Source organism: Euphorbia lathyris, chromosome 6, assembly GCF_963576675.1.
Source record: "Euphorbia lathyris chromosome 6, ddEupLath1.1, whole genome shotgun sequence".
Taxonomy (NCBI): domain Eukaryota; kingdom Viridiplantae; phylum Streptophyta; class Magnoliopsida; order Malpighiales; family Euphorbiaceae; genus Euphorbia; species Euphorbia lathyris.
The window spans coordinates 24,183,379-24,206,490 of NC_088915.1; the positions used below are offsets into that span (position 1 = coordinate 24,183,379).

Consider the following 23,112-nt stretch of genomic DNA (forward strand, 5'->3'; position numbering starts at 1 on the left):
AATTCAGATGCTCGTACCGTAGATGCCAAAGCTAGGGGGAACTTTTGACACAAGCTTTGAAACATTTTGCCACGTCTATCTGGATGTTAATTGTGAACATCTTGTTCTTCGCCATGGGTAATCGTGCAATCAACTCCTTTTTTTCATTCGATGGGAGTAGTCTCCAGTCAACCATATGAACTTCATAATTTTTCTCCAGCAATTGTCCCAAACTAAAAATATTATTTTTCATGTTAGGGATATAATAAACATTTGCAATAAATTGGTGATCGCCATTTTTTAGCCGAATAAGAATGTGATTCATTTACTAGGGATATGAACTTTTGAGGAATCTCCAAATACAACATTTCATCTGAAGGATCCATCGAGCTCCACGAATATCTTTCTATCACCACACATATGGTTACTTGCTCCATTGTCAAAATACCAATTTTCACGATTTTCTTCTCCTTCATAGGTAAGTAACACGGTGCCTGTTACTTCCTCATCATGAATATTGTTGGATGTCTCCTCTACCTTTTTAGGCGGACTCCAACATTCTACTGCATAGTGACGATATTGGGAGAAATTGTAACATAGAACGTTAGATTTATCGCATCATTTATTCGGCTTCCAATTTCCTCTTCCTCATCCACGTCCACGCCCGTGTCCTCTACCTCTTGTGGATTGAATGCTTATTTCGTTGTTATTATAACGGTTGTCACCTCTTCCTTGATTTCTTCCGCGTCCTCTTCCTCTTTCATTTCCTCCTCGGCCTCTGCCACGTCCTCTTCCAAACTGGCTTCTATCTCGGCTACTTTCGTTTTCTTTAAAGGAAGTCTTTATTGCCAAGACTTGTTCTATTGATTCTTCTCTACTCTTCTCGGATCGTTCTTCACGTGCTTGTATGACCATATAACTTCATCCACAGTCATTGTGTCTCTGGATTCTTCCATTGCCACCACTACATAATCAAATTTCGGTAGTAGTGATCGTAAAATTTTCTCAACAATTCTAGACTCTTTAATTTTATCACCATATTGTCGCATTTGATTCACGACAGATTTTACTCGAGATGAGTAGTAAATAATGACTTTTGTCTCTTTCATACCCATCGTCTCAAATTCTCCTCTCAGCATTTGCAAATGAACCATTTTAACTTTTTATTCACCTTGAAGAGATACTCGTAGAATTTTTCACGCTTGTTTGGAGGTGGTAGCTTCACACACCTTCTTGAACATGACTTCATCCAAGCCTTGATGGATAAGAGTAAGTGCCTTTTGATCAGTTCTATGATTTTTCTGTAGATTATCTTTTTCAGCTTGAGATAGTCGTGACTCGTCTTCTAGAACTACATCGCCTTTTTCTACGATGTCCCAAACATCTTGACATCCGAGTAACGCCTTCATTCGAATACACCAACTTGCATAATTATTATTATTTTTTTTGAGATGAGGGTAGTGAAAAGAGATGTTGTTGGATTGCCTGATATTTTTTATAAGGTCTCTCAAACACTCAAATATTATTTCGTGGAAGAATAAACTCTCTCAACCTAGTCTCTGATATCACTTTGTTAGAGAAATGGACTAAATAAAAAAATTCATGAAGGACCCGTTATGTAATTTGAGAACATTGATTGGATTTTCGGAATATAATATTCAATGACACAAGACACAAAGTCTTACACTCTTACACACTTTTAGTTGCACTAAATTCTTCTTATATTTTTTCCTACATACAAAACCAAATACAACTCTATATTTATAGAGCTAATGATAAATATAAACTATACATACCACATTTTTTTTGTCCATGTACTTGGACCAATTACAACCACAATTCATATGTATCTATTTTCAAACTTACATACTATATATTTTTATTTTCCTTCTAAACAACAAAACACGTTAACCTATATTTATTACTTATGTCTTTTCGGTTTCTTATTATTATTTATTTATTTATTTAAATTTATTTTATTTCAACATAGGGATCGAGAAGAGAGATTGAGGAGGGGTCGTAGATTAGAGATTGGTTAAAGTATAACAAAATAAAATAAATGATGATACATGAAAACACAAAAATACGCATGCTATAATTTAACTTTAACTTAACTTACACATAAGTTTTTTTGGACCCTGTTTGCTAACTGAATAAACTGCAAGGTACATATTTATTGTATTTTGAAACATATGACTGTGTTTGAAAATGGCAGAAACCACATGATCTATTTTTATCATTTTCCCAAAATATTATTAACTCTCATTAATCATCTGAACTGAAATCTTTTATAGAAAAGGTGAAGTGAGAATTAACTAAAAACGATAGTTTTCGAATTTCTAGTGCTAGATGTTAAATTAACCTAAAATGAGGGTTACATGCACTATTGGTCACTGAACTTACATGGTTGTTTTAAAATGGTGACTCAGTTTTTAATCTGTCTCGATAAAATCAGTTAATTTTGAGTTTTGTCTCAATTAGATAACTCTGATGATTTTAATAATTAAAAGGCATCAGAATGATGACATGGGTGGCACGTCAACAAAATTTAGTTTTTTTTTCATAAAAATAACTGGCACGTGGCTACCACATGTCGCTTCAGTCAGAGATTTGAGTTGACTCATGCTAACGTGTCGGCTATGACATCATTCCGATGTCTTTTAACTAATGAAATCGCTTGAGTGGCCTAATTGAGATCAAATTCAAAGTTGTGTGATTTTATTGAGACAAATATAAATTGACCGATCATTTTGAGATAACTATTGTAAGTTCAATGACCAATGGTGCAATTAACTCCTAAAGTGATAGTAAAATCTGATTAATGTACAAATTTATTCTGAATAATGAAACAATTAGTTGGAAGGATGGAACTGTTATTAATTAATGAAAAGTATATTACTATTTCTAAGTTACAAGCTAAGAGGGTGTATGGATGAAAAATTAACAACTGAGGGAGAACAATATTTAAGAAATATAAATTAAAAACAAGTAGGTGGAAAAATAGGTGGAGTTCTGGAAAGGAATGTAATGTAACCTCCAATTATGCTATTTCAAGAATAATTTTTCCATGCCTTCAACAATAAATTTATGAATTTTAAGAAACTTCATCAAAGTTTAGATGAAGGTAAATAAAATTTATGCAAAAGGATGCCATACTAAGGGCCCTTCATTATTCCTGAAATTCCACTACTTAATGAACTTACTCTCCACCACATGATTCTTCCAGTGGTGCGATCAATTGCCAAGACAACCCCATCATGGAGAATAGCAACAACTGCATCTCTGTTGCTGTAATTATCAAACGTAAGAAACATCCTCGGCGCTTCTGGAGAAGAATAGCAGCCACCTAAATGCTGATACCACATGATTTCACCAGTGTCAAGATCAAGGGCTATGATTGAGTTGGAGTGATCATCTGGCTCAACACATTTATCACTATTGCTTGGCATAGTTTGATTCTTGTGCATTATTTGACATTGACGAACTCGAAGAGGAGCAGAATAAAGGCTTGATGTTGCAATATAGAGGTGGTTTCTGATGCAGTCAATTGAATTGCTTCCCCACATGGTGTTCCATATGGCTGCTCCTGCATATTCTCCGGGATGCCCATTGTTGTCAGGTAGCATATATCTCGTCCACAATACTTTTCCTGTTTGTGCATCTAATTTTGATACACTTCCCCGGAAACTGCAGCACTCCTCACTCTTTGTAATTTCTTCTACTGATGAAGTTCCTATATAAAAAGCCCTGCCAAAAAATATATTGTTACAAGTAACGGATAAATTAATATACACAATTTCAACTCAATCCAATAGCAACTGACACAGGGAATAAAAACAGATTGTTGCTAAGGGTTTATTCTGCATATAAATACCCTACTAAAAATTTTAAATTTCCCAAAAGAAATAGTAAATCAAAAATCAAGTTTCCATTAATAAAAAAACTGTCTCATCATCAATGGCGAGCCAGGAATTAATATATGGGTTAGTTGGGGAAAAAAATTTAAGTCCAGCCCGTTACGGCTTAGCAAATTTTTTTTGGCATCCATCACACTAAAATTTCATTGTTTTGGTGCGTTGAAATGCTAAAAAATTAAAAGTACTTTTGCATTAAAACATATCTCTTAACCAGTTTAACCATCTTAAAATATTGAAATTACACTACAAAAACGTCAATATAAATTAAATCTAGAGGCTATTAAGTAGCGAAGTAATACTACTTAAGGATGGAGCTAGGAGCCCCCGAGCCCTGGACTAGATCTGTCTCTGCTCATTACAGTGAAATCAACCCCTAATAGACAAAACCCTAAAACAGAAACTAAAAAGGAAACAGCTAATAGAATAGTTAATAAAATAAAAATAAAAATATTAAATAGCTAATAAAATACTAAATTAGAAAGTCTAAAGGTCCGAATTTGACTGAAATATATAGCACAAGGCTCATGAAATAGCCATGATTTTGTTTTTATAAAAACAGGGTCCTAAAACATTAAAATCCGAAACCCCAAATTTGACAGAAATTACAAAATCATGACTTGCATCAACCAAATAAAATACTTAGAATCATCCTATTGTACATTGTATAATTAATTTTCATCAAGCCATTAATGGTTAAAGACACATCTACTGTATTTGCTAATACTATTAGAACAATAACCCTTACCAATCAATCAATACCACTTCAAATTAAATTCCGAAAGTCTAAAGCATCCATAGGTCAAGCTTTCGCAGTTGGTGTGCAAATATGCATTTGTATAATTGCAATAAATGTTAAAAACTAACCCGTTGTGGAACATGCCAGGCATGGAAAGAACCGCGGCAGGGTGAGAATGGAGGTGGGTTGACCAAACAAGTTTCCCAGTAGACATATCCAAAGCAATTACAACAGCAGGACCATATATTCCAACAATAATAAGATCATATGCACATGCTATTGTTGGTGTAGATTTTGATACTATTATCCCATTATAATAACTTGTATTAATCCCAGTTAATTCTTGTAAATTTTGTTTCCAAACAAGAGTTCCACCCACTACTTTGACTGCCGATATGTAACCATCCAAACTTGGAATATAAAGGGTGCCATTAAAAATTGCTGGTATTATCCTCTTCTCATCTTCTTCAATATCCTGACAATTTTAATTAATTCCAATCACCAGAAAACTAGATATGATAATGACAATATCAGAAATTATACTTACATAAGAATCTGATCTGCTTTTCAGGATATCTAAACATAACATCCAAACAACAAGGAAACAGAAATTCATACATCTTCTACCTGCAGAACCTACTGCAATGATCAAATCAGATCACTGCAATCTCTAAAATTGTTTCATTTTTTCTGTATTTTTAATTTCTGAGATGCTCTAAATAAAAAAATCATTTAATGTCGACTATTCTAATATTATTCCTTATTAGTGTGGCTAATTTGTTTAATTAATTTGTTTATACTTTTTAGTACGTGTCATTAATAGGTTGACTTGGTATTCTTAAAATGTCAAATTGGTGTAATTTTTTCAATTTATCTATTTATTTTTGTGTAATATGCATGTGATCATCACTTCATTTATAGTTGACTTTAGCCATTAACCTGTACTCTGCAGAAGCACATAAACTACAATTAATTTACACTATAAAAATATTAATTAGAGATGAAAATTATGTATAGGATATGAAAACATGACATGAATCTCATCTCAAATAGTTTAGTCTTTAATTATATAGTTAAAACTAATATAGGGATTATATTTAGAGTAAACGATTTATCTACTACAAGAAAAATCAGTATCACCGACGAGAAATTTTGTCGCTTGTGCGACGAACTCAAAATATTCATATGTGTCGGTGAAAGCCTCCTACGTAAACAGTTGCGATAATATTTTACTGACACAATTTTCGATTGTGATTTTTGTCCGACATTTCGACTACTTGAAGTCGCGGCGACTTCCATTGGACATTTTGACATTATCACCGACCAATATATGTCGGCGATTTATTTTTCAGAATATTTATTCAAATAATTTACCGAAAAACATTGCATTGAAATTGCATCAGTAAGTATAAATTATTTTTATATATTAATTTTAATCAATTTATTTGGATTGAAGGGAACTCAAATTGCATGAGAAAGATGCATATTATTCTCTCTCACCGGTTCAAATGTAGATAAGCTCTGTACCCAAATGACCAAAAATGATTGGAAGAAAATTTGGATCTCAAGCCGCTACCATTTAAATTATTTATTAATCAGTAATACTAATTTTCAAATTTATTTTACATTAATTAATGAATATTTATTAGTATTTAAGATAATTAAAATTTTAATTACAATAAACAATGAAAGATTGTAAATTATAAGTAAAAAACAAAGTAAGCTTAGCCTCTACCTATATTTTGATTTGAAATACAATGTTACATTAAAAAAAAAAAGTCAAATATTTTTTATATTTATCTTCTCGAATTTTATGTAAAATTACATTAATGTGTACGTATTAAAATAAAATTCGACTCATATTACATAAGATATATAAGAAATAAAAACATGCTAAAAGATATGCCAAGCATTTTTTATTACTATAATAATATGAAAGATTATTTATTACTAGTAAATAATATTATGATTTTTTACAGAATTAATCAATAATTTAACACTGCCGTAACAATAAAAAAGTTACAAATTAATATAATATTTAAATCAATCATAAAATTTATTAAATAGTATGATACATCTCGTGCAATGTATGAGTCTTCGATTAGTATATATATAATTTAGGAGCAGAGAAAAAATAATAACAATGATTCTAAAGATGTTTTTTATGAGGTGAATTTTCAGCACAAAAAATTAAATGAACAATTCTAAATAAAATAAACAGCCTAAAACATTTACGTGGTTGGACCAAATCATGCTTCCACATGAGAGGATAAGCTTCTATTATTGACCAACTAAGAACAACTTACAATACAAATTTATAAAACTTAAATTCAAAAAAATTTCTAGAAATTCTATGTCTAAGTGTTTTCCAACCCCTCTAAATTTTTTTTATCTCAATGATGATTTAAATCAAAGATTAAATGTCTATTTATAAGCCTTAAAGGATTAATAGTATGTCTTCCCACTATTCAAAAATCAAGCTTGTCTCGATGATTTCATCGAGAATTAGTTTTGATTTTCCTCGCCTAGCCCCATCTAAGCATTTTTTGGCGGCAGACCGTTTTTTGGCCGCTTGGGCGGCAGTTAGTACAAAAAAAAATGTTATTTTCTTTATTCTTTTATTTCTTTATTACTTAACATTATCTCATGGTAGTAAATTGTGTTTATTATTTCAGATATTTTTGTTTAATTCTAGTACTTGTGTTCATGATATGATTTAATACTATAAGGACATTGTTTCATAGTTTTTAGTGAATTATATTACTTATGTGCATGATTTTGTACTTATTTTAGTTGTTTCAATAATATTGTTATTTAAATGTTGTTGTTGACATATTTTTAATAATATATCTTACAAATATACATATTCTTTTATATTAAATAATTTTATATTATTATTTTTCAAATAGTATGATACATATTTCAATTGTATTTGTATAACGAATTGTTTATGAATAAATATAAAATACGAAAATACAAATTCGATTAATCTCCAACTAATAAGAAGCGTCATTTTCATTCTATTGTTTGTCCAAATTGAATATTTTATATATGAATGAGCACTTGGGCATTTAAAAGATAAGGCATGCACATGGTCATTACTTACACTACAAACTAATAAACAAGTTGAACAAAGCTGAGAGTTTGACTTAAGTTAAATTATGTGCTTGTTGATCATAAAAAAAATCAATTTTGGCTGCTATTTCTTTCCTCTCTTTAATATTTATGTATCAGTGTCCAATAGGATCAATTTTTCCTCAACCATTTATGAATACTCCAATAGATCTTGACTTTGATTCAATTTGATACAAATTACTCTCTTTTCTTATTAGTAGAACTAATTAATGGCACCCAATATTTCAGCAATTTTTTTTTTTGCATACATCCTATGAATTTGTTCAAATAGTTTGATTGGTATCTGAATTTCAAAGTATTTTAATAACCGTTTCGACTTACGTAAAATGTTTAATTGATCCTTTCAACTTACATAAAATGTAATCAATTAATCACTAAGTTGCATAAGTATAAGTTAAATGCAGAAAATGTGTTGCACACATCTTTTAAAAAAAAGTAAAACGGCCAAGATGTGGTTCTAATATTAAAGACGACAAGTCTTACAGTTGTGCAAGTAATAACTTCTTTTTTAATCTATTATGTGAATCATGTAATAAAATTCTAAAGCGTGTATAACACATCTTTCGCATGCAGTTTTTTTTTTTTTTTTTTTTGCAATTGAGTGATTAATTGATTACATTTTACGTAAGTTTAAAGGATTGACTGAACATTTTATACAAATTGAAAGAACTATCGAGACATTTTGAAAGTTTAAGAGTCCAATCAAACTTTTTGGATAAATCAAAGGCAAATGATGTATTAAGTTTTTTTTTTCCTAATTTTGCATATATGGTGGAAACGCAAATGCCATCGTTAGTTTCAAACGTTGGTACATAAGAGTTTTGGCTAAGATTATATATTTCTAACTATTTAAACTTTTATATATAAAACTAATCCAAAATATATTATTGAGATTAATATAAAGTCCTCTTTGGTTTGTTAGAAGTTGAAGTTAATATAATGTAACGATTCGGTCCGAAGTGGGTGGCATCGGGGTAGAAAGTTTAGTAAGGAGCGGTCGTAATGGATGGCGATGGGGTAGGAATGAACTGAATTTCACGTCGAAAACGAAGAGAGAGAGTGGATGAGGCCATTAGTAAGGTGAGAATCTAGTACATGCAAACGCGTTTTAAAGCCTTGAGGTCCAAGGTGTTGGATTTGGCCAAAACGGACAATATCTACATGGTTTTGGACAAGGGTGTTACAATTGGTATCAAAGCTGATAGCTAAGGTTCAAGAATAGTTTTATTATACTCTCTGACTCACCCCTCACGCAATTAATGCCCTTTGGGCTTGAAACGTGCACAACACAGTCTTATCCTACCATGTGTTTAAATTCATCAATAAATAGGGTTGTCAAGATAAGAACCCTCTATCGTTTGCTTCAAGAAGCTCTAATATCATGTCATGCAACCAATTGAACCAATCATAATTCTTATATTAATTTTTGACACACCCCACACATAAATGCCCCATGGGCTTGCAGCGTGTACAATACAGATCCATCTCACCATGTGTTTTTTTAATTCCACCAATTAATAAGGTTGTCAAGACTCGAACTCTCGACTGTTCAATCCTAGATGCTCTGATACCATTGTCATAGAACTGTTTGAACCAAAAGCTCAAGGTCCACATTAATACCTAACACTCCCACAAGCAAATGTCCACTAGGTTTGAAGTGTGCACAACACATACCCACCTTACCATATATTGAAATTAAATCAATAAATGATGTTGTGAAGATTACCATGTTATGGAACCAATTGAACTAAGAGTTTAAGCCGATTGTTAAGGTCTAAGAATAGTTTTATTATAACTTCCGCTAGATACCATAGGCTAAGTTTGTAGAAAAATATCTCATTTTCGATTTCCACTAAATACATCCACAGTGAAAAGTGATGAGTCTTAACCTTAACTAAAGCCCGAACAAAATTATGTCAATAAGAATACACATGGTTTAGAACAAAAATACAATATTTTATGATAAATAGCAAAATAAACTAGCTTGGCAAACAAGAAATTTTGACAAACTACACCGACCAACTTGCAGAATACTGGTTAAATATATATACTGTATGTATTATAAGTAACCAATTAATGGCATTAAGTTGTAAGGTCATCAATAGCTTAAGATAATGCTCAATTTGATTCCAGATCAGTATACTTTTCTTAAACGATACTTAGACTATAATATTATTAATTTAAAATCTGAACCAACCTTAAACGAAAAAGAATTATTAAGAATAAAATATAGATGTATTGTGTATATAAGTACGAGGAAGAGATGTTACACCTTGCAATATCTTTTGTAATCATGGCACTTTCTGTCTGTAAAAGGTGTTTCAACCTTGTTCTACTCATATTATGTCTGCAATCTATGATCCACCCAGCAGATTCTCATGTTAGTGTAACATCTTATTCTCTTCATTTATATTTGCATATTCATTTTCTTATGGGGGTAAAACTCAATTTATTCCCCTTGGTTTTACATGTTAGCGTCAAATTAGTCAATCCTAATCCAGCTCAAAAAAATGGTAATTTGTGACGATTTCTTTTAATTTATAGGAAAAGCGTGGAGGAAAACAAAACTGGTTAAATCATGGTGGAGATATATACAACAGAAGATATGCAAAAAACGAAATAAAGATAAGCAGGAAAACAGTATCTCAGTTAAAATTGAAGTGGAAATTCTTCACAGGAAGCAATGTATCAGCAACACCAGCAATTTATGATGGTGTTGTTTATTTCCCGAGTTGGAATGGTTATGTGTATGCTGTTAATGCATTTGATGGTTCTCAAGTTTGGAATAAAAGTGTCCATGACTTATTGGGTCCTGAATTGAGTACAAACACAAGTTTGTCTAGATCAACCCCTACAATTGCAGGTCCTGATTTGCTTATTATTGGAATATATGGTCCTGCTTTTGTTGTTGCTGTTCGAAGATCTTCTGGAAAGCTTGTTTGGTCAACCCGCCTTGATGCTCATCCTAAGAGTTTAATTACCATGTCTGGGACTTACTTCAAAGGGTTAGCCATTCATACTCCCTATTTCTGATTTTGGTGCATTATCTTTTGTCATATTAAGCTTTTACTTATCAAATTAGTAGTTGTGATTATAAAAAATATCAGTAGTATTCACCTCGATCCTAAATGATCAAGTGAATTTGGTTATTTATACTTAGATCCAGACTTATTAAATCTAAGCATGTGAATGTTTTAAATACACTTTAGGATTCTAATAAACCTCCATATAAAGGTAAATATGATTAACAGAAGATTACTCATTTCATCTATACCTAAAAATTGTATGTTTTATAATTCCATATTAGGTTTTTATATGCTTAAAACAGTTTTTATATTTTTTCTATATATCTACATCACATGTATGGGAAGTTATTATGTTAGAAAATAAATATTTTTCAGTGTTTGGTTACAACACCGAAAAATGGAAAAAAAGTTGTCGGTGTGACTGCTAATTTCAAAATGATTAGAAATAACAGGATAGGGTTCAAATATTTTACTCTTCTCAAAGAAGGTAGTTACTTAAAACATTTTTCTCACTTTCTTAGTATATTTTTTTTGTTGACTAATCTAAAATTTTTCATTAACTTATTTTCCTATGTAAATAAATATCAGAAAATTAAGAAAATATTTTCATGCACAATATTTTTATGCAAACAAATGGAACCTAATATGTAGAAATGAAAGCTCATGAATTGAATGCACTGAATCCATAATGATCAAATGCATCAGTATGCATTTTACCAAAAAAAAAATTACCAGTTTAAAAATACATGTTGTATTATAAAATCAACATAATATATAGTATTCATACGGATCTTGATATTAATGTTAAATCTACACTCATTAAATCTAAAACTTTTGGAATTACAAACATTATTACATCTATGAGTTACAATAGTATGAAGATATTAATCAGTTGATTATATATTTCATTTTTCTATAATAAAATTTATAAGTCAAATAAAATAATTTAAGATGAATTAAGGTATTAATATTTTATTGTTATTTTGAAACCCTTAAATGAAATATTGAATGGCAGGGCATTGTAATTGGTACATCTTCGCTAGAAGAAACATCAAGCATTGAACAGTGCTGCACATTTAGGGGAAGCTTCTTGAAATTGAATGCAAAAACAGGCAAAATAATATGGAGAACTTATATGCTGCCGGACAATTTCGGTAATCATGGAGAATATGCAGGAGCAGCTATATGGGGAAGCAGCCCATCAATCGATAGTTCTAGAAACCATGTTTATATTGCAACAGGAAACATGTATTCAGCTCCTCCTCGTATAGAAGAATGTCAAGAAAAGCAAAACAATCAAACAACACCTCCAACAGATCCTGATGCTTGTATCGAGCCTGAAAACCATTCAAATTCAATCCTAGCTCTTGATCTTGACAACGGAGAAATCAAATGGTACAAACAATTAGGAGGTTATGACCTTTGGTTTTTTGCTTGTATAGATCCTTCAACACCTGGTTGTCCTCCTGGTCCCAATCCAGATGCTGATTTTTCAGCAGCACCAATGATGTTGAGTGTCCATGTTAATGGAACTAAGAAAGATATAGTTTCAGCTGTGCAGAAAAGTGGGTTTGCTTGGTCACTTGATCGTGACACAGGCGATATTCTCTGGTTCACAGAAGCTGGGCCTGGGGGGTTCGGCGGGGGAGGGTTTTGGGGGGCAGCTACAGAAGGAAGGAGAGTGTACACAAACATTAATAATTCAGAGAGAAAGAATTTTACTCTAAAGCCCTCAAATGTAAGTGTAATAAGTGGGGGGTGGGTTGCAATGGATGGTGCAGATGGTAGAATTATATGGTCAACAGGTGATCCAGTCAATTGGTCAGCCAGTGGTCCTGTTACTATAGCAAATGGGGTTCTTTTTGGGGGATCAACATCACCAACTGGGCCATTTTATGCAATGGATGCAAGGAATGGTAAGATTTTATGGACATTTAATACAGGAGCTACTATATTTGGAGAAGCTTCTGTGAGTGATGGATGTGTTTATGTTGGGAATGGTTATAGATTCTTTTCACCTGGAACTTCTCTCTTTGCTTTCTGTATCTCTTAATTCCTTGTACTTCTATCCCAATTTCAGTTCACCTAATAAATAAATAAGTTTTTGTTTTCATATCCCAATTTTCTGTCAATCTCTTTATAATTATTGTTTATACAATTCAACTCCTCGGTTATCACATCTTTCATATATTAAAAGAAAAGACATAATAAGTTTTTATTTTAATACTAATTAAAAGCTCAATAAAATCATTTTGGCTATAAATACAAAATGCTTCAGAATATGTATTAATCTAATTATAAGGTGCAATGCCGCCTAAATGCTTGCTAAAAACACATGTAATTTCTACATTAAAAAAAAAATTAAGGAGAAATAACATATATTAGCCAAAAAAAAATCAACTTTCTTATACAAAGCACTCTCCAATCAAAACAGAATGGAGAAATAAGCTTGCGTCAGCGAATGGAGAAATAAGCTTTCAGCCAAGGGGCTTTTTTCTTAGTGTTATCATGTTTTTTTAATAGAAACCATCATTAGATCTATCTTATTGAAAGATTATGAAGTCATTTCTAAAGAAAAATATTATGAAATCGATTTTAGGTGGAGTATGTTTGTCGTCGTTGTGCCAAAAAAAAATTCAATAACTGTCTACTATTGCTCTATCACGACCTATGATATTGATGATTCAAGCTTCTTTGATGTAGTTTTTTATTGTAATTTTTTAGGGTTAGTTACAAATAGATGTCTTATAGTTTCACGGATTTGCAGATGCATACTTGTGGTATTTTTTGTTACAAACGCAAACCTATGGTTTGTAAAATTTTATTTTTTATTGACCTTGCCAAATTTGACCCATAACGACCTCAAAATGAAAATTTTGAAGAATTAATCTATTTGCAACGTGAAACCACAAGACATCTATTTGTAATTAACCCATTTTTTAATTACTTGGGCTTACATGTACCATTTTTCCTATGAAAGGAAACAATTATACTTCATCTAAACAAAATACTAACTAAACCTTTTTTTTTTCCTTTAATAGTCAATGAAGCTTAGACTAAACACTGTGTATATTCGAGCTTGAGGGAAGAATTGGGAGATTACAATTAATATTAGTTAAGTGTTTTAGCCAGTAGTTTATTTCAGTGGCTGATTTAGTGCCTGTTTGTTTCCATTTTTCGAAACTGCCTTTTGCTTTTCAATACTAAACAGGAGATAGAAAGTATTTGGTAAAATTCTGAAACAGATGCTTTTTGCAAAAAAAAAAACAACTAATATCTAATGTCTATCAGCAACACAACAAATAGCAAACAGCAGCAATAAACAGCAAACAAGAACAGCTGAAACAAACGGACCCTTAGCCCAAAGCTCGGGAGCTCTGACCCTTTGTCTGTCGATTTCACCCCTGAGTAGTGGTGGTTTCGGTATCTGATAGGCCCCTCTAATATTAGTTTATGGTGGTGGTGTATTTGTCGTAATATTTTAAGCAGATTAGATTGGTTAAGAAATATGTTTTTAATACAAGAGATCATGAGTTCAAATCTGTTTAATAATTTGAATGAGGTAAAAGCAAGGCTTTTGAATTAATTCTCATTAAAAATTAAAGAAATGATATTTACATTCTTATATTGTTGCTAGGTGTGCTCAACAAGAAAAGGAAAATAAAGGACAGGAGCCAAGTGGCATAAGGAGAGCCTTTGATCAGAAAGTACTATGATCAATATGGTTGTGATGAAAAGGGACTTTGTTCCTCCATCGTGTGGTGCAGCTTGTGTAGATGGACTCCTTCTAGAATTCTTTATTGCTGGTGAAAAGTCGGAAATGCCCCTAAGGCATTTAAAGTGATCCTTAACGTGGGGATTTGGAGAAAGACTTAAAGTCTTCTAGCTGTACTTCTACTGTTATCAAAAGCACTTATTCGAACTCTTCCATCTTCCTTCTTGACTCTTCATTTTCTTCTTCCTTCATCTTATGCTTCCTGTTCGTGGTAGTTATGAGAAAGAACTCCATTGTTGTCATTGAGTTTTCCTCTGTATTAGCCTCCCTCAAACTAGATTTGCATAAGGGTTGTGCAAACCTAGTTTGCGAAGAAGAAAACGAAGATGAGGAGCGTGTTGGGGCTTTGTAAAGAGGTCGGCGAGCTGTAAGGCAGAGGAAATAGGCATGAGGCGAATGAACCCAGACTGAACTCACTCACGGATCACATGACAATCAATGTCGATGTGCTTCGTCCGTTCGTGGAAGATGGGATTTTGGGCGATGTGCAAGGCGGATGTGTTGTCGGAGAAGAGGAGGGATGATGTGTGTGGGGAAAACTGCAGATCGCGAAGGAGATTTATGAATCTAGTGAAGCTTGTAGGACGTCGAAGCCATGGCGCGATATTCGGCCTCAGATGACGATCTAGAGATGGTGCTCTGCTTTTTAGAGCGCCAGGAGACGACGGTGGAGCCGATAAAGACAACGTAGCCGGTGACTGATTTGCGGGTGGTGGGGCTAGTAGCCCAATCAAAGTCGGAAATGGCCTGAACTATGAGGGTGTTGCATGCAGGGAAAAAGAGGCTGAGTCCAATTGTTCCTTTGAGGTAACGTAAGATTCGATGAGCTTTTTGCATGTCTTCTATGGTGGGTTGAGTGAGGGATTGGGATAAGTGATTTATAATGTAAGAGAGGTCGGGCCTGGTGTGAATGAGGTATAGCAATTTTCTAATTAATTGTCTGTATGGTGTGATGTTAGGGAGATATGGAGAGTGAAGATTGTGTTTTTGATTGGGTAAAGCTAGGGAGGAAGCTGGTTTACAGTCTAGAAACTGCATGTCATGTAGGAGCTCAAACACATATTTGTGTTGTGACATGTGCAGGCCCTGTGTATCACGGGAGAACTCAAAACCCATAAAAGAGTTCAGATCGTCGAGGTCCTTTATACTGAAGGAGGTGTGAAGATGGCGTTTGGTCGAAGAGATGGTGGGAAGGTGATTCCCAGTGACAATGATGTCATTGACGTAGATGAGCAGAACTGTGGTGTTGGTATCCCTAGTCAGGAAAAACATGGAAGGATCGGCGGTGGATTGTCGAAAGCCTAATTCTTGGACAGTGGTGGTGAACTTGGCGTTCCATTGGTGACCAACCTAACGAAGGCCATAAAGGGACTTGCGCAACTTACAGACCTGGTTGGGAGTGTCTCTGGGAAAGCCGGGAGGCAAGTGTTGAAACATCTTTCCACAATGATTTTGATTTGACAAAATTATTTAAATTAGATTTAAATTCCTGTGATTAAATATTCCAACACATTAAATTTAAATGTTTTGATTTAATTACTACTAATGTGTTTGTTCAATATTGAGTATTTAAATTAATAAGATTAGAAGACATTAAAAGACCAAGGCCCAAAAGCCCATAAGAGAAGGTCAAAGCCCAAGTCAACAGATCCAACTCAGCACCAGAATGCGGCCCAGCAAATGGAAGGATCTAGAAGGAGTTTCCAATGACTTCATGCCGAAGTTGTTGAGTCGAATGGATAGAAGACAGGTCAGTAGTTGACCTGAATAACTTTGAGACAAAGTCGTTCCACTTTGGGAAAGTTTCAGAAGACGTAGGAAGTTGTCTGGAAGACTTTGCCATAAGTAGAGGGACAATCTGACGCCTACTGACCAGAAGTACCTGACAACTGAAGAAGACAGAAAAGGCAACGTTCTCATTGGCCTAAGACACTGAGTACTGATGAAGTGAAAGCGACAACAAGCTGTTTTCCTCCAACGGTTATTTCGAAATTTGAAATAACCGGTGCCTCAGATGTCACTATAAATAGGTCTCTCAATTGCTTCATTCGATGCAGATCTTCACCAAGTCGAAACGCTGACCAAATCGCAACTTGAAGTTCTGTGCCAAAGCAAAGCAAAGAAATCTTACACTCATTCATATTCTATGTAAAAGCCTAGATTGTTAATCATCTAAAGTGTTTTTTGTATTTAGAACAAAACATTTATCAATTTCTAGAGAATAGAAGGAGATACTGAGTTCCTCGGTTATAGCACTCAGTGGTAGAATAGTATTGAGTATAGGATATAGAGGAAGGTACTCTATATACTCACTGACTATTGTAAGAGGTTTGTGCTCTATCTGAAAGAGCTCGGTAGTGGATTAAAAAGCTCGGAAGGATTTCGGGGACTGGACGTAGGCAGTAGGCAGGAGGCCGAACCAGGATAAGTCTGATGAGTAAAACTTTCTAACTCTTACTCCTTATATACTTGCTTTATACTGTGCCTAGTAAAATGTAAAATCTATATACTGAGTTGTGTGACCTGAGCACTGAGTTCAGGAATAGACCTAAGTGTTATCTCCCGACTCAACGATAGAAGTAGTTTTAGTTACTAGTTAACTAAACTTGCCTCTGATCTCACTCAGCACCACTATGCTAAAAGACTAAGTAAAAGTCTTAACTTAAAAAGAAGTCAGCCTTAACGTGAAAATTTTAAATAGTTCCTAACTCCCCCCCCCCCCTCTTGGAACTAATCTTGTCACGTTACACGGGACCAACAGTAAGGTCATGTAGACATCCTCGTAAAGATCCCCATGTAAGTATGCATTATTTATATCCAACTGTTGTAAGTGCCACTATTTAGAAATTGTCAATGCTAGAACAACTCTGATGGTTATGAATTTGGCTATAGGGGCGAAAGTAGCAGTGAAGTCAACATCTTGCCGTTGTGCGTAGCCCTTTGCGATGAGGCACGCCTTAAAGCGAGAAATGCTGCCGTCCGTTTTGTGTTTGAGCTTATAGACCCACTGGCAACCAATGGGCTGTTTCCCCTTAGGTAAGATCACTAAATCCCATGTGTGATTAGCTTCTAGGGCAAGAAGTTCTATGTTCATTGATTATTTCTAGTTTTCATCTAATTGAGCTTCCTTGTATATGGTAGGTTCTTTATGGCAAGTGACATTGATGGAGAAAGTTCATTTGGCTGGTGACAATGCAGAGTAGGATAAGTGTTTAGACAAGGCATGGGGAGAGTTTGTAAGGCAAGGCAATGAGGAACCAGCGGCTAAGGCTACATGGTAGTCTTAAAGGTATATAGGCATTCTCCTTGTCCGAGTGGGCCTGTTTGTGGCTGGAATTGCTGGTTGGTTTGTTTGTGGTTGGTTTGTTTGTTCATCTTCACTGTCATGTCCTGTTTGTGTGGTATCCACGTCTTGTATGATGTTATGTGTTTGTTGATTGTCTGGTATGATTGGCTGTGGTTCTTCATCATCTTCAAAATTTTCATGTATAGTGTCTAGGGCATCTTCACTATAGAATGATGTGTCTGTCGTGGAATTGGTTCCTGAGAAAGGAAAATGTTCTTCGAAGAACTTGACATTCCTGGAAAAAAAATCATCTTAATGGTCAGATTCAAAAGCTTAAACCCTTTTATGCCATTCCTGTAGCCGAGGAAGGCGCATCTCATAGCCTTGTCTATGAACTTTGTCTTGTGTCTGTCGAGGGTGGTGGCATATGCTAAGCACCCGAACACTTTTAGATCATCAAGACTGCTTGTTTCACTATATAGTCGTTCATAGGGCGTTTGTTTTTGAATTGGCTGTGAGGGCAATCTGTTGATGAGGTACACGGCATGACTGACTGCTTTAGGCCAGTAGATTTAGGCAATGAACTCTGAAACATGATAGCACGAGTGGTGTTTAGGATGTCTAGGTGCTTCCTTTCGACCCGACCATTCTGTTGTGGTGTCTCAGGGCACGATGTTTGGTGTATTATGCCGTTTGTTGCATAGAAGTCACGCATAATGAATTCTGGGCCATTATCTGATCGTATGACTTTAACCCTTTTGTTGAATTATCTATAAACATAGCTGCAGAATTGTTGCACAATAAGGCTGGTATCTGCCTTTGTGCTCATGAGTGAAACCCACGTGTACCTGCTCGAGTATGGTTAAGAATTAGTGTTTGCAGAATAAGATTCCTTGACTGGGCCCCAAATATCTACGTGAATAATGTCAAAAATGTCTTTAGCAATGCTACTACTTAGTGGGAAAGATGCGTTTTTCTGTTTAGCTCGTTGGCATATGTGACAAGGTGCATTTTTTATTGAATTGAAATCATTACATGATAGATAAAGGCCTTACAACTTCTCATGAGAGGGATGGCCAAAACGCAAATGCCATAAATTGGCCTTGATTGAAAAAGTAGAATGAGCATTCACTGTGTTAGGGGTAGGATGTTCTAAGTAGTATAGGCCCTCATGTTCCTTAGCCCAGCCAATCTTCGTCCAATTTCTGGTATCATGTATCACACACATTGACCTGGTTATAAACATGCACATTGTGCTAGTGTCGAGTAGTTTACTAGTTGATATCAAGTTATAATCAAAGTTTGGAATGCACAATGCATGATATAAAATGAGTTCTGATTAGTGGTACTGTGTCAATGTATTCTGCCTTGACTCTGTCTCCATTGGGTAAATTTATCCAGCAGTTGTCAAATTTGGTGTATGAATCATAAAATTTGACATTGCATATGATGTGGTCAGTTGCTCCAGTGTCTATTATCCAGTATGGTTTGGGGAAGTTACCAAAAATAGTGTTCAGAGCCATACCAGAGTTGTTACCCTTTGCAAAGGTATTTATGTTGCTGTTGGTTGCTGGGGATTTTCCTGGGCAAGGCTGTGGAAGTAAGGCAACTAGTGTCTAACATTGCTCCTTGGTGAGTGTGAATGGATCTGGTCCTGTTTGTCTGTTATCTTCTTCACCTGAGTCGCCATTATCCCTGCTTTGACTTGTCGTTGTGTTTGCCTTGTGTTGGGTGGTACTGTAGTTGTTGCCTTTGTTTCTGTTGCCATAACTTGGAGGGTAGTCGTGTTTCTTGAAACAAATGTCCTCTGTATGTCATGTATTTCCACAGAAAGTGCATAATGATGAGCTTTTGTTTGCATTTTTACAGTTTGTATACCTCAGGTTGTTGTTTCGATTGTTGCTGGGTCTATTTTGTGTGTTGGTGAATCCAACAAATGGTATGCTTTCACTTCCGTCTCCATTTTTGACAGGCGCAAGGCCTATCTGTCATTCGTGCTGAATGGACAAAGCAAAGACTTTGTTGAGTGAGGGCAGCGGCTTGATGAGGAGGATCTGAGAGCATACGGTGGAATAGGACTCGTTCAGTCCCTGTAGGAAGGTGATCACTTGATCCGCATCCTGTTGATCTCTCAAGATCTTGAAAGCACCATAATTGCAAGCAAGCCGACAGGTACACTTGGGCATGGGCCTCAAGTTTAGTAGTTCATCATAGAGTATCTTCAGACTCGTATAATACTCAGTAACATTTCCATTTCCCTGTTTCAGGCTATGAATCTCTCTTCGGAGTTCCAAGATCCTTAACGAATCTGCTTGGGTGAAGCGTTCCTTCAAGTCGGCCCAGATTTGATCCGCCTTATCCAGCCACATAATGCTTCGAGCTATGGAAGGAGAGATGGCATGGTGTATCCATGATATGACCATATTGTTGCATCTCTCTCATTGGTTATACATGGCATTGCCCAAGGCGGGTGCTTTGATGGTTCCGTCGACAAAAGAGAATTTGTTTTTAGACATGAGAGCCACCTTGACGGCACACGACCATTGATGGTAATTAGGTCTGGTAAGTGCTTATGAAACAAGGGATAAGGCTGGAGTCTCATTTGGTGGAAGATGATAGGGGCTACTGGAATTGATTATAGGAGTAGCCATTAATGCTCACTTGAAGCAGAAAAGAAATTCAGAGATGCTTTGATACCATAATAATTTGAATGAGGTAAAAGCAAGGCTTTTGAATTAATTCTCATTAAAAATTAAAAAAAAAAAGATATTTACATTCTTATATTGTTGCTAGGTGTGCTCAACAAGAAAAGGAAAACAAAGGACACGAGCCAAGTGGCATTAGGAGAGCCTTTGATCAGAAAGTACTATGATCAATGGTTGTGATGAAAATGGACTTTGTTCCTCCATCGTGTGGTGCAGCTTGTGTAGATGGACTCCTTCTAGAATTCTCTATTGCTGGTGAAAAGTCGGAAATGCCCCTAAGGCATTTAAAGTGATCCTTAACGTGGGGATTTGGAGAAAGACTTAAAGTCTTCTAGCTATACTTCTACTGTTACCAAAAGCATTTATTCGAACTCTTCCATCTTCCTTCTTGACTCTTCATTTTCTTCTTCCTTCATCTTGTGCTTCCTCTTCGTGGTAGTTAGGAGCAAGAACTCCGTTGTTGTCACTGAGTTTTGCTCCGTATGACTGTTCTTTTTGAAATGGTTAGGCCTAATTAAGCTTGCCTAAACATTTTTGTCACAACAAAAAAAAAGTGGTGGAAAAAATTTAAATTAGTATCTGAGCAAAAAAAAAATTGCTTAACTAAAATTTTAAGACAATTATTCAAGACTATTTGACATTTTGAAAAAATAGAAAAATAAACAATCAGTGATGATTAGTTCTTTTTTCAGGCTAGCGTAACGTACGCCTGCATAATTGCTGAAATAAAAAAAAATAGGAAAAAGTTTATGGACAGTGTAATAGAAAAATTAACTCTGTTTATTTCAAATATCAACTAAAATTAGTGGTATATAATGTGTTTATGAATATCTATATTTAGCTTTCCTAAATCTATATATTCTTCCTCTAATTAAGAACAATTCACTCATCATTAACTTAAACATGGAAACATTAGGAAAAATGTCCATGCTTTTTGTGTTCTGCACATTTCTAGTGCTTGGTTTAGCCAATGCCCAAGCAAAACCTGCTGCAGATGCCAAAGCTGACGCAGTTGGCTTTTATGAACTCAAGAAGGGAAATATGTCTTTGAAGTTTACCAACTATGGTGCTGCCCTTGTCTCTTTCAAAATTAATGACAAGACGGGAAAGCCAATTGATATTGTTCTTGGATATGATACTGTTAAGGAGTATGAGGTATATATGATTTTACATTGATTCTTTTTAATTGATTTGTGATGTAATTGAATAAGATAAAAACTGCAGGAGGGGAAAGCATATTTCGGAGCAGTGGTGGGACGTGTCGCGAATAGAATCGCCGGAGCTGAATTTAAGTTGAAAGGGCAAACCTATAAACTGCCTGCTAATGACGGGAAAAACACACTTCATGGTGGTCCAAAAGGATACTCTCATAAAGTCTGGAAAGTTACCAAACATAAACAAGATGGCCCTACCCCTTTCATTACTTTCACCTATCGCAGTAACGATGGCGACGAAGGTTACTATTTATTTATTTATTGTTTGTTGTTACTGCTAGCTTGTAGATGTACTCTGTATTTTACTTATTGTTTGTTGTTACTGGTAGCTTGTAGATGTTAGCTGTTAGCTGATACGTACTCTTTGTATTGCAGGATTTCCTGGTGCACTCAGAGTTGTAACAACGTACACACTTCTTGAAAACAATCAATTCAACGTATACTTCAAAGCAAGGAGTTTGGACAAAAAGGCAACACCGGTCTCACTTGCTCAACACGCATACTGGAACTTGGGTGGACACAACAGCGGCGATGTCCTAGAACAGAAAGTCCGAATCTTCGGAGAATTCTACACCGCGGTGAATGATCAGCTGATCCCGACCGGACAAACTTTGTACGCAAGAGGAACGGCCTATGATTTCACAGAAGAATTTCTAGAAATGAAGCCTATAGGGAAAAGGATTGCCCTACTACCAAAAGGGTATGACATCAATTTCATACTAAGCGATTTTGATGTGACTAAATCAAGATTGGTGGCAAGAGTTCAGAATGAGAAAACAGGAATTAAAATGGAAATATCAAGCAATGCGCCTGGATTGCAATTTTACACCGCAGAATTGTTGAATAATGAGAAAGGAAAGGAAGGAGCTGTTTATAATAAACATGCTGGAATGTGCTTAGAGACTCAATGGTATCCTGATTTTGTTAATCGCCCTTCTTTTCCTCAATCTATTGTGGAGGAAGGCAAGCTTTACAAGCATCATATGCTCTTTAACTTCACCTATGTTTGATCATTTTCTTTTTTTCTCTTTTTGATTATGATGTACCTCTGCAATTCATTCTTGTAATTGGTTGATCATTATTATTATTGTTATTTTAATCTACATAAATATACTTTCTAGTGGACAATTTGTGTCCCTTCACTCCCTTCCTCTCAAAAACATAGTTCAATTTGTGATTTTATGGTAGTTAGGTAAAAAGAATATAATAATAAAGAACACAAAGCTAAAAACAAACAATACTGCTATAGCAAGACCCACATCGATTATCAAATAAAACATCATGGATATCTAGTGGAGATATAACACATTCGTGATGATAAAAAAAAACAGTTCTTATG

At 34.8% G+C, this 23,112-nt stretch overlaps 3 protein-coding genes across 4 annotated transcripts; 2 read left to right on the forward strand and 1 right to left on the reverse strand.

Moving 5' to 3' along the window:
- Positions 1-2,920: 2,920 nt before the first annotated feature.
- LOC136233480 (uncharacterized) lies at positions 2,921-5,368 on the reverse strand. Of its 2 annotated transcripts, none has more exons than XM_066023150.1 (3): positions 5,180-5,368; positions 4,761-5,094; positions 2,921-3,726 (listed from the first exon to the last, which is right to left on the reverse strand). In XM_066023150.1, exons 1-3 carry the CDS (start codon positions 5,250-5,252, stop codon positions 3,135-3,137), a joined length of 999 nt encoding a protein of 332 aa, XP_065879222.1. In that variant the 5' UTR covers positions 5,253-5,368; the 3' UTR covers positions 2,921-3,134. The 2 variants fall into 2 exon arrangements, with proteins under 2 accessions (XP_065879222.1, XP_065879221.1); XM_066023149.1 differs by having other exon boundaries at positions 4,761-5,107.
- A 4,663-nt stretch (positions 5,369-10,031) lies between these two features.
- On the forward strand, positions 10,032-12,867 carry LOC136233623 (uncharacterized). Its single transcript, XM_066023351.1, has 4 exons — positions 10,032-10,147; positions 10,312-10,772; positions 10,977-11,001; positions 11,809-12,867. Exons 1-4 carry the CDS (start codon positions 10,061-10,063, stop codon positions 12,844-12,846), a joined length of 1,611 nt encoding a protein of 536 aa, XP_065879423.1. The 5' UTR covers positions 10,032-10,060; the 3' UTR covers positions 12,847-12,867.
- Positions 12,868-21,457: 8,590 nt separating this feature from the next.
- LOC136233867 (uncharacterized) lies at positions 21,458-22,886 on the forward strand. Its single transcript, XM_066023586.1, has 3 exons — positions 21,458-21,714; positions 21,784-22,015; positions 22,149-22,886. Exons 1-3 carry the CDS (start codon positions 21,463-21,465, stop codon positions 22,781-22,783), a joined length of 1,119 nt encoding a protein of 372 aa, XP_065879658.1. The 5' UTR covers positions 21,458-21,462; the 3' UTR covers positions 22,784-22,886.
- Positions 22,887-23,112: the final 226 nt, after the last annotated feature.